General features: G+C 40.6%; 1 protein-coding gene across 1 annotated transcript in view; it reads right to left on the bottom strand.

Moving 5' to 3' along the window:
- The window catches only part of cacna2d1a (calcium channel, voltage-dependent, alpha 2/delta subunit 1a), a 153158-nt gene that overhangs the window by 29203 nt on the left and 111670 nt on the right, over positions 1-12285 (bottom strand). Inside the window, exons 25-31 of the mRNA XM_084050508.1 lie at positions 11210-11294; positions 8579-8641; positions 6633-6748; positions 5530-5601; positions 4249-4316; positions 1907-1945; positions 270-341 (exon numbers count right to left, since the gene is read on the bottom strand). Of these exons, the coding sequence (XP_083906634.1) occupies positions 270-341; positions 1907-1945; positions 4249-4316; positions 5530-5601; positions 6633-6748; positions 8579-8641; positions 11210-11294 (515 nt within the window). The remainder of the gene's footprint in view (positions 1-269; positions 342-1906; positions 1946-4248; positions 4317-5529; positions 5602-6632; positions 6749-8578; positions 8642-11209; positions 11295-12285) is intronic.

Below are 12285 nucleotides of genomic sequence, written 5' to 3'. Positions count from 1 at the left end.
TGCATCTCTGATTTTTGTTTTTTTTCTAGGCTTGATTACTTGAGTACTGTTGAAGTTCTCTGTTGAAATTTCACAGCCGCTAACACAGAGCTTAGCTCAATGGCAAATTATTTAGGGATCCTAAAACTGTTTGTTGGGAGTGGATTCTTCAACATGTAAAGTTGTATATGTTTTTTAAAAAGAAAAGAAAGAACCAAAAACCTATTCTCTTCATTCTGCGTGACTTTCGGCATCTTTCACCATCCTGTGTCAGAAATGTGAGCACCCACCTGATCGACGTACGTGTCTCGATTGGACATCACCAGGAAGCCACCGTCGTCCAGAAGGACACAGTCTACATGCTGGGATCACAAGAGGACATGGAATCAAACACAAGGACACAGTCTATGTACTGGAGTCAAAAGAGGACATGGAATCAAACACAAGGACACAGTCCATGTACTGGAGTCAAAAGAGGACATGGAATAAAACATCTACTGCAGCTTCTATCTGATTCATACTTTGATTCATACTTTGTTGAACGATGGTGTCGCTCATCGACGTAACTGATGCCCATGTTTTCAGCTTGGAAAACGGGTATCTTTTACACCACTTTAACCTGGTGAATGCGATGTCCCGTGAGCTTGTCGATGTGCTATTATCGCTATTTGACACGACAAAGCATATAATATGGCACGTGGTCATGCGATTAAGTATATACTAGAAAGGTACACTCAGTAGAACAAGCCAGGAAACACAGCCTAATAGTAACATCGATGGATGCATGGATGCATCCATACCGTCTCCCTCCCTCTCTCTGTCATACACATTCATTGTCCAGCTATTTTCACTATTTTCATTGTATTCTTCTTTTTAAGGCATTTCGTACATCTATCCCTATTTGGGATAGATATCCCCATTGGCGTGGAAACGCATTGGGAACTCTGGTCTATGACCCAACCCCATAATACCAGGGAAAATGTCTTACAGGCAATGGAATTGGCCTGTAGTGACATACAGTACAGTAGGTGTGGAGCCTTGTTAAAGACTGGATCCAGGCACACCAGAGTTTTCCCTCCGTTGCCTGGCAAGGGACAACATTGCATGTGATGTGGATGAAGTCCTCTGGGTTGACCCAGCACAAAGCCAGGATGCTGGGGAAAAACGTAAGTGCCGTTGTCACTCCCAACTCGTAATACTGTACTGTAGGTTGAAACGGCCGCTAAAAAATCATTTAAATCACGTGCGGACATGAGCTTTGTGTGTCACGCCCGAGGCGAGGCGCTAGGTGAGAGAGTGGCCGGTCCGAGCGATGTCAACACGCGACACGAGAAGACCCGTCCCACTGCATCAACGTGTGATGCAGGTGAGTCCCGCTGTGTCAAATGGGTGCCATTATAGTCAAATCCTGTGTATTTGACTAAACAACTAAATGGAACCCAAGTATATTATTTTCTTGACAATGTCCCCCTATAATGACATGCCTACAATGGAGACGCTAGTTTGAACATGGTTCGTATTCTCACAAAACATTCATTCCAGAATAGGCAGGCTAGGGTTCAAGTGGTCAAAGGGATAGTTCACCCAAAAAAGAATTCTATCGATTATTCATCCCATGGAGACTTGAATTCACGGATATTTTTTTTGTTTTTGTCGCATTCCTAAGCCAATAATTGGCTGACCAGCGGACCGGCAGGCAGGGGTTCCGGTAGGAGACAAAAAGGAGACTCTTTGTGTCTCCTACCGGAACCGCTGCCGGTCATCAAATTATTGGCTTAGGAATGTGACAAAAAATATATATACAGTATATCCATGAATTCATGTCTCCATGGGGTGACTAATCGATAGAAAAAAAGTCATTTTGAGGGTGAACTATCCCTTTAAGCCTCGTGGTGGGATCCATTCAGCGGAGAACATGGAGTCTTACCTCGTCATTCCTCACACAGCCACAGATCTCATCGTTGCACTGGAAACACAGACAGGCATGGATTAAAGTTTTCAGGCTGATTTCAGTCATTTTTATGAGATTCAACTCAAACTTTATTTATAAAGCACATTTACAATGACCGGTGGTCAACCAAAGTGCTGTCCAAAGTCAGATTAAAAACAAGCATACAGGAAAACAGAAAAACAAATGACACAATTTAACAACAAAAATAACGAAAAGAATGAAGACAGCATTACACAGCTAAGCCAAGATGTAAGCCAATACGTAAGGGCCAGGTTTATACGATCAGACAGAGTTAAAAGCCAGGGAGGAGAAATGAGTTTTAAGTGAGGATTTGATTAAAGAGGATTATAATGGGTGAAACTAGCAACATAATACACGTCCAGAAGCATCTTCCAAAAAACTAAAATTATTATGTCATAAAAAGCAATGTTTGAAGCTTCAATCTGTGCTTTCTTCAACTGACTGGTTGTATGTTGACCAACAGGAACATAGGTTTAGAATGATAATGCCAGTGGTGTAAAGTAGCTGTGTGTTCATTTACTCAAGTACTGTACTTAAGTACAATTTTGAGGTATTTTTTACTTTACCGGAGTATTTCCAATTGTCAGTACTTATACTTTTACTCCACTACATCTCAGAGTCAAATATTCTTCTTTTACTCCACTACAATTATTTGAAAACTTTAGTTACTAGTTACTTTGTAGATCTTGACTATTATTACAAAACATACGTTAACCACTTCAGCCCTATATACATTTCGGCCATTTGAAAATAGCCGGTCTACAAGCTCACAATGCGTCGCCATGCGACCGCGACAACGTAATAATAATAACACTAATGCTAATCTATTGCCTCGCCACCATTAGACACGATCTCACGGAGTCAACAAGCTAATGAAATGAGCTAACCTGGCCTTAAGGTGGACTGACTTAAGGCAGACCAGTAATTCTACACAGAGCTAATGTGACACCAACTCATAATAACCCCTGTCTCATCAAAGTCTCTACGACATGCAGTCACATTACTCATACCAATATCAAATATCTCCATTATGCAACTATAAAGTACAATGTCATACACATTGTTGGTTATAGTAATGGATATATGTTTCTTTGTTACTTCAACATTTAACACACAATTTCACATACATTAAGGGTGGTTGGTAATGAATATGCTATTATATTGGAAGGGCTCCTTGGGGCCAAAAAGGTTTGGGACTATTGCTGTATACAGCACATAACCCAAAGTCTGTTCATACTTTGACTGCACACATCCCCGGGTATGGACTAGTTCAGGGGTCTTCAACGTTTTCAGGCCAAGGACCCCCTAGCTGAGAGAGAGATGAAGCAGGGACCCCCTACTCTATATTGTATAAAATTGTGTTTCAGACCAAAGTTTTTTTGTTTTACTTAGTCTGCTCTTTTTTCCCTCTACACCTATAGCCTCTTTGGCAAAAATAGCCGATCTACAAGCTCTCAACGCCTCGCAGGGGCGTTGAGAGCTTGTAGATCTGCTATTTTCGGCTAATGTTCCCCTCAGAAAAGGAATTCTAGGGTTCAAGTGGTTAATGTAAAAAAAACTAAATCCTATCACACAAAGATTTGGCGGACCCCCTATAGTAGCTCTGAGGACCCCCTGTCGAAGACCCCTGGACTAGTTGAACTAAATTTTGAATTACGGACTTTTACTTACTTTTTTTAGTATTTCTACATTGCAGTATTGATACTTTTACTTGAGTACGACATTTGAGTACTTTTTTCCACCACTGGACAATACTAAAACATCATCATAATTTTACATATTATGCCAAAAGGAAACACAGATTGGGACTTGGGGCCTAACATATATTTTCAGACAGACCGGTGAAAGGTGGTTGGACCAGAGGTTGTGATCAGTGTTGGAAAAGTTACTAAAACATAGTAATATATTACTTATTACATATTACTTGTTTAAAAAGTAATATAGTTACTTTACTTATTACTCCCTGCCAAAAGTAATTAGTTACTTTACTAGTTACTGGAAAAAAGTAATATATTACTTCAAGTTACATATTACTTTAGTTACTTTCCAACACTGTGTTGGAAAAGTTACTAAAACATTACTTTCCAACGCTGTGTTGGATAAGTTACTAAAACATAGTAATATATTACTTATTACATATTACTTGTTTAAAAAGTAATATAGTTACTTTACTTATTACTCCCTGCCAAAAGTAATTAGTTACTTTACTAGTTACTGGAAAAAAGTAATAATATTACTTTAAGTTACATATTACTTTAGTTACTTTCCAACACTGGTTGTGATGGAGATCTACTCACGTTGGTCTTGGTGGTGGTGTTGATGAATCTGGCCATCCAGGCGCTGATGTCCAGCTTCACTCCGACCACTAGGAGATCAAACAGAGGAGCATTCTACATCATGTCGGACCTCAGCCTTAACTTTGCACTCTGAACCCCCGACAAGAAAGACTTGGCAAAGGATCACAGGAGGCCCACGGCGCGTGGTTTGTGTGTGTGTGTGTGTGTGTGTGTGTGTGTGTGTGTGTGTGTGTGTGTGTGTGTGTGTGTATGTGTGTGTGTGTGTGTGACAAGAGAGAGACAAATAGGGAGGGGTGTGGCTATAGGTGCCACAGTGTCTGTAAGTACATGTGTGTATGTGTACTTATGTGAGGGTGTACGTGTGTGTGTGTGTGTGTGTGTGTGTGTGTGTGTGTACTGTATATGTAGGTGTACATGCGTGTGTGCATTTCCTCTCTGTCGGGTGGAAACCTCACATGTCCAATTTAACTACTTTTGAGCAGTGGCGTGCACAGACATTTTGAGGGTATGGAGAGTTAGGCTATGGAGATGAGGAGGTTTCTGCCCGACAGCAACGATATGTATGCAGTGGTGGAAAGTGATTGAGTACATTTACTTAAGTACTGTACTTAAGTACAATTTTGAGGTATTTGTACTTTACTTGAGTATCTCCAATTTTCAATACTTTTACTTCTACTCCACTACATCTCAGAGGCAAATATGGTACTTTTACTCCACTACATTTACTTGAAAACTTTAGTTACTAGTTACTTTTCAGATATAAACTATGATGTAATGAAACACACATTAACCACTTTAGCCCTATTTTATACATACTGTAGGCTATTTGAAAATAGCAGATCTACAAGCTCACAACGCGTCGCATCGCGACGCGTTGTGAGCTTGTAGATCGGCTATTTTCAAATATTTAGTACTTTTACTTTTGGTACTTTAAGTACATTTTGATGCCAATACTTTTGTAGTTTTACTCAAGTAAATTTTGAATTCTGGACTTTTACTCGTAACAGAGTATTTTTATATTGCAGTATTTGTACTTTTACTTAAGTAAAGTAAAGAATTTGAGTACTTTTTCCACCACTGGTGTGTAGCAGAGTGGCTCAGAGACTCTGCCTCAAGACGCAAAAGCCTAATGTCTCCCCCAGACGAGCTAGTGGATAAGATGTTTGGCTTTAGTGTCCCTTCCCGCACGGGAGACCCGAGTTCGAGGTGCGTTCGGGTGTTACAGTACGTAGTATGTGTGTGTGTGTGTGTACGTGTACATGTGTGCATGTGTATGCTCACCTGCTGGTTTCACAGTGATGTTATCAAGAGTAAGATCCACCACCCTGCTGACTAGAACTGTGTCATCACTCACTAGGACGAGACAGAGAAATTAATTAGTACGCACGCATGCACGCGCGCGTGCACACACACACACACACACACAGTCACACACACACACACACACACACACACACACACACACACACACACACACACACACACACACTTGTGAGGACATCAACATTTTAGGAGAGAATCGAAAATAGCAGAACTCTTTACCAGTGGTGTAAAGTAACTAAGTACATTTACTCAAGTACTGTACTTAAGTACACTTTTGAGGAATTTTTACTTCACTTGAGTATTTCCAATTTTCAGTACTTTTACTTCTACTCCACTACATCTCATAGGCAAATATTGTACTTTTACTCCACAACAATTATTTGAAAACTTTAGTTACTAGTTACTTTTCAGACATAGATTATGATATTATGAAACATACATGAACCACTTTAGCTCTATTTTATTCATAGGCCATTTGAAAATAGCAGATCTACAAGCTCACAACGCGTCGCGATGCGACGCGCTGTGAGCTTGTAGATCTGCTATTTTCAAACATTCGAGTACTTTTACTTTTGGTACTTCAAGTATATTTTGATGCCAATACTTTTGTACTTTTACTCAAGTAACATTTTGAATTCCGGACTTTTACTTGTAACAGAGTACTTCTAGATTGCAGTATTGATACTTTTACTTAAGTAAAACATTTGAGTACTTTTTCCACCACTGCTCTTTAGTCTAAAATCTTTTTGAAACCATAAAACAACTATTTCTCTTGTGCGGAACGGGACAACTGTCCCCACAACGTCTGTTTCTCAAATTCTACTATACTTGTGGGAAAATGTGGCCCTCAAATGTATAGTAATACAAGTATGTGTGTGTGTGTGTGTGTGTACAGGTACAGTATGTACAGTTACTGTACCTGTACACACACACACACACACACACACACACACACACACACACACACACACACACACACACACACACACACACACACACACACACACACACACACACACACACACACACACACACACACACACACCAGCATTTAGCAGTACCATTCTCGTTAGGCTTCAGGGGTGTAGGTGTAAAGATGTACAGGTCGTTGTCCAGACATCTCTTGTAGAAATTCGACTCGTACGTCTCCGCATTTCCTGTCCAATCAAACCCAGCGCTGTAAAACACACACACACACACACACACACACACACACACACACACACACACACACACACACACACACACACACACACACACACACACACACACACACACACACACACACACACACACACACACAGCAAGTGAGCCCCTAGCTTTAATGTGTTATGTTCCCTCCGCCAAGTCTGTTATTTGATATACAGTATGCACATTGTCGTACATTATCGTTCTTATACCATGACCACTTAAACAGAGGCTGTGTTTATATGTTTTTTTTTTTACTTTCTCAATTGAGAATATGCATATAAAAGCAGCAAACAAAAGCCGTGTTGTCTTGGTAACCACTCTCCAGTCCAACAACCAGCTGCTCCTGTTTGTTTGTTTATTACTGTCGTTATGGTGACATGCAGTCTAATATCATGGTCGTTGACGTGCATTAACCACTTGAACCAAATGACCTGCAAGTGGGCTTGTAGATCTGCCATTTCTGGCGAAGAGATTTGGCGTGGAAGGAAACGTGAGCAGACCGAAGCACAGAGCCAACTCCGTTTTACCAAGTATACTGTACAGGGGTTAACCACCTCAGGGTCCCTCAGGGCTCTAAACTAGTGTCTTTTCTGTTTTCGGTCATTGTGGGGAAAGCTTTCGCTGAAAATAGCCGATCGACAAGTACACAACGCGTTGCAACAGTTAATTGAACTCATTGATTGAATCAATTATTCAAAATAATTGATTTGAATAAAATAAGCAATTTTGATTCTATTTTCATTATTTTTGTGCAACACCATTGTATGATAAAGTATAACATAGGGCTTAATTGGTTAGACTAATTGATTTAGTAGATTATAAATAAATCTGAATTGTTTCATGACGATTCATTGACATGCATAAGTACAACGGTGTCTCTTTATTATTTGATTAATCAAAAGAGTAATCGACAGCATAATCGCTAAGAAAAAAATTGATAGTTGCTGCCCTAATTGGATGACAGCATATCTAACAGACAGATAGAGAAAGGTAGACAATGAATGTGTATGAGAGAGAGAGAGAGAGAGAGAGAGAGAGAGAGAGAGAGAGAGAGAGAGGAAGACCGTATGGACGATGTACAACTAATAATCGTATGCCGCTCTACTGTTTCAAGGCTCTAGGTAGTAATTACAAAGCATACATCTCTATTATTATTATTAGGGCATATGCCTCCTGGCAGGGATTTGCGCCCTACTGAGCGCACCTTTCTAGTTCATTATTCAAAGATCTCAGTCGTAAATCTAGTCGTTCAAGCTGCTGTTAACGACTTGAACCCTATAGCGTGTCTATTCTGGGACAAACATGTGGTGAAAATAGACAATCTACAAAAAAAAGAAAAACAGGAGGGGACCTAGTACAGAGCCCTGGGGGACTCCGATCAAATGAGTATAGGGTTCAAGTGGTTAAATAAGCTCCCACAAGCGCTCGGGTGGTGCAGTGGTCAAGTCCCTTGTGGGTTCGAATCCACCATGCTGCATCCGGCTTCGTCGGCCTCTACACGAACACAATTGGCCCGTGTTCGGGGGAGGGAAGCCGGGCGGGGAGGGTGATATTGGTCATTGCGCGTACTCCTACGGGCTGGGGGGGGGGCACCTGTCAGCGGGGAGTGTTGGGTGGGAGGAGGAGTCCTCCCGGTGGGGGCTCCTCACTGGCAGGTGAGTCAGTAGGATACAACAGCAGCAGTGACACAGAAATGTGTGTGGGGAGGAATTAATTGGCATAAGGACTAAATTGGTGAGTAATAAAAGGGGGTAAAAAATAATTGGCTACTCTAAATTAAAATAAAAAAATAAGCTCCCACATCATCAGTTCGTACCTTTTGGGCCAGATCCGTGTGATCCCTCCATCAGTGGCGACAAATCTGGCCACGATGCCATGCCTAAAAGCCAGAGAAGATAAGGTCATATGAACAGTGATGGTAGAAGTACACACAGGTTTGTATCAATACCCTATTGGAGAAATAGTGTGTTACAAGTGCAAGATCGGTATTCAACATTTACTTGAGTAAAAGTACAAAAGCATTGGCATCAAAATGTATTAAGTTTTCAAATGTATAAAACTTATAAAAATCCTGAACATAGCAGATCTACAAGATTGTAGATAGGCTATTTTCAAATTGCCAAAGTATATATATAGGTCTGAAGTGGTTTTGTAATAATAATCAAAATCTACTAAGTAACTAAAGTTTTCAAATAATTATATTGGAGTAAAAGTACAATAATTGTACTTTGAGATGTAGTGGAGTAGAAGTAAAATTATTGAAAATTGGAAGTACTCCAGTAGTAGTAGTAGTACTCCACTTGAGTAAATGTACTTATTAGTTACTTTCCACCACTGCATAAAACATACCGCTACACACACTATGGAACGGTCTTTTACGCCGAGGTGACATTTACTAGTCCTTCCAAAATAGCTTAACCATCTGTGTCCGATTTATCCTCTTTAGACATTCATTACCAAATACCGAGTAACGAGTGATCGAGGCCACATTTCAATTTGTCCCCTTGTACCGCAAAAAACACCACAGATAATCTTTATGAGCCAATAGCATTGCACTGTAAGGGCACGGTCACACCGCACTTTTATTTTACCTATGGGGCGGAATCTGCCAATGCTTTGTCAATGCAAATGCGTGGATTCGCAAGAAAGATGTGCAAGACCATGAATCCACGCATTTGCATTGACAAAGCATTGGCAGGTTCCGCCCCATAGGTAAAATAAAAGTGTGGTGTGAGTGTGACCGTGCCCTAAGATGTTTTTTTGGTTTGTTGTTGCAGAGAGTAACTCTCTCGTATATAGCAGAGTTATGATGGTGAGGAAGAAGTTATATGGCTGCTTATATCTAACCTGTATATCAGTGGTTCTCAAACCTTTTCATGACAAGGACCCCCAAATTGACACTTATTAGCCCGCGGACCCCCATTTGAAAAGATAGAAAAGATATGCCCCGTAAGAGAAGATTTTTACAGCTCTAGCAGTGATTCTCAACCATTTTGATTTCAAGGACCCCCAGTTTGACATGCATTGAGGCTACGGACCCCCATTTAATGGCATTTCTATCTCTGGGACCCCAATTTATATTGTAAAATCAATTATAATTTAACTCTGAGAGTGTACAAATGGAACCAAATGGACCCTAACGGGTCCATTTGGTTCCATTTGTACACTCTCAGAGTTACAGACCCATAAGGGTCCATTTGGTTCCTAACTATCCATCATTTAGCTGGGGACCCCCTGGAACTCCCTCAAGGACCCCTGGGGGTCCCCGGACCCCACTTTGAGAACCAACGCTGTATATTATACCATCACTTATAATACTTCTACGATACATTATGATATTTGACAGCTTTTAAGAGCCTAAATGTCTCCACTAGGCCTAATAGCTATTGTTTTGGTACAGCCTGTCTTGTTATGGTTCAGTTTGTCCTTCAGGCAGCTACAGTATAACTATGATCGGTGCCCTGTGCTCGAGGCAGAACTACCGTATCACTGACCAATGTACTTCTTTAATGTACTTCTGACCATGATATCATGTACATAAAGCATAACCACAACCACCTAGAATATTGTCTCGACTCCTATTGTATGTGCCTTATCGATTGATTGATTGATCCAGAATTCTACGACAATGGTAACGTGGAACAAACAGCGGATTTCGTGTTCTTATTCTATGGTGACATCTTATTGCGTTTCCTGATTTTGGTGTTGCAGTTAGGTTTTACTTTACAGCTCTGTTCCATTTATATCAGTGGTGGAAAGTAACCAAGTACATTTACTTAAGTACTGTACTTAAGTAAAAGTTTTAGGTATTTGTACTTTACTTGAGTATTTCCAATTCCAATACTTTTAGTGCTAATCTCAGAGGGAAATATTGTTAATCCACTACAATATTTCGAAAACTTTAGTTACTAGTTACTTTTCAGATATAAATTATTATATTATGAAACATACATTAACCACTTTAGCCGTATTTTATACATACTCACAACTCGTCGCATCGCGAGACGTTGTGAGCTTGTAGATCTGCTATTTTCAAATATGGTAGTACTTTTACTTTTGGTACTTTAAGTACATTTTGATGCCAATACTTTTGTACTTTACTCAAGTCAACTTTGAATTCTTGACAGAGCATTTCAGTATTGGTACTTAAGTAAATAATTTGATTACTTTTTCCACCACTAATTTATAGAGAAAGTAACGTGTGAGTCCTGTGTGAACTGGAAAGGTGTTACCTGAGGTCTGTGCCGGCTCATGTGTAATTGCCTTAATTTATTCCTAGTCGTTTATTTTCCCTAGCGTTCCTTGTGCAATCCTTGTGTATTTACTCCCCGGTGCTCCTGGCGTTCCTCAGTCTTTGTCTCAATAAACTGTTCTGAGACGAGTATCGACTCTGCGTTTTTTTGGCAAACCTCCTGACGCGCACGTGACAGCTTTGTGCTCGACTTACTGCATTTCCGTGTCCTTCCAGGTCTTGATCAGCTCATTGGTGATGCCAGCATCCAACAGCAGCCTGTTGACCAGATCCACGTCACCTGAACGGGGGAGAAGAAGAAACACGTGACTTTGACCACAACGGTTCTCATTCCTAATGACACGCTGTTATTTGCACGAGATCAAATCAGATGCATGCATTCAGAAACGGCCGGCCTGTATATGCATTGGTTCAGGGACGTGCACAGATAGACTCTAGGTGGTGCTAGAGCAGATCTACAAGCTCACAACGCCTCGCGCTGCGAGGCGTTGTGGGCTTGTAGATCGGCTATTTTTGGCAAAGAGGTATAGGTGTAGAGGGAAAAAAGAGCAGACCAAGTAAACAAAAAAAAGTATAATTTACTTGAGCACCTGCCCCTCAAAATGTCTGTGCACGCCACTGAGTGATACTGTCGAAGACAAAGTATGAATCAGGCCATTCTTTAGAAATAAGATAATTAGATTTCAAACCACAAAGGCATGTGGTTCAAATCTGATGTTTATTTATTATTATTATCTTCTTTTTTTCAAAATAAGCTAGAAAGCTACAAAACAACCAAACTCGTGTTGTTTAACCATTTCCCCTCCACTTCTCTCACCCAACAATTCCTGCTTGTAATGGGAGAAACTAATTGTTTCTGTCAGAGAGTTCTGTGTGTTCTTTTTAACCCCAGGCGTTATATTTTCCTTGTAAAAATAGTAAAGGAAAGCACATTGAATTGCCTTGTTGTAACTCTGAGGAACCCCTAGGGGTCCCGGACCCTCTGTTGAAGACCCATGTGCTATACAACTAAAATTGCCTTAAACATTTGTCACTCTTCGGGCACATTGCTTGATGACGAGCGAGTTGATCAACACTTCAACAGCGACTATCGTATCGTATCGTATCGTATATCGTATCTTTGTAGCTGCCAGTGTGGACGGAGCATCAGAACCCGGGCAGCTGGTCTGTGTCTCAGAGACAGTAGTCCTCACAGTGAGTCATCTCTCTAATGTGGACTGTTTGTTGTTTCAGACACTGACCAAGATGTCTGCTATGAGCCAGACACGTTT

Source organism: Gymnoscopelus microlampas, assembly GCF_963454915.1.
Source record: "Gymnoscopelus microlampas genome assembly, chromosome: 23".
In the NCBI taxonomy this organism is placed as follows: Eukaryota; Metazoa; Chordata; class Actinopteri; order Myctophiformes; family Myctophidae; genus Gymnoscopelus; species Gymnoscopelus microlampas.
Note: the sequence above shows the minus strand (reverse complement) of the source record. Positions and strands in the feature narration are given on the sequence as shown.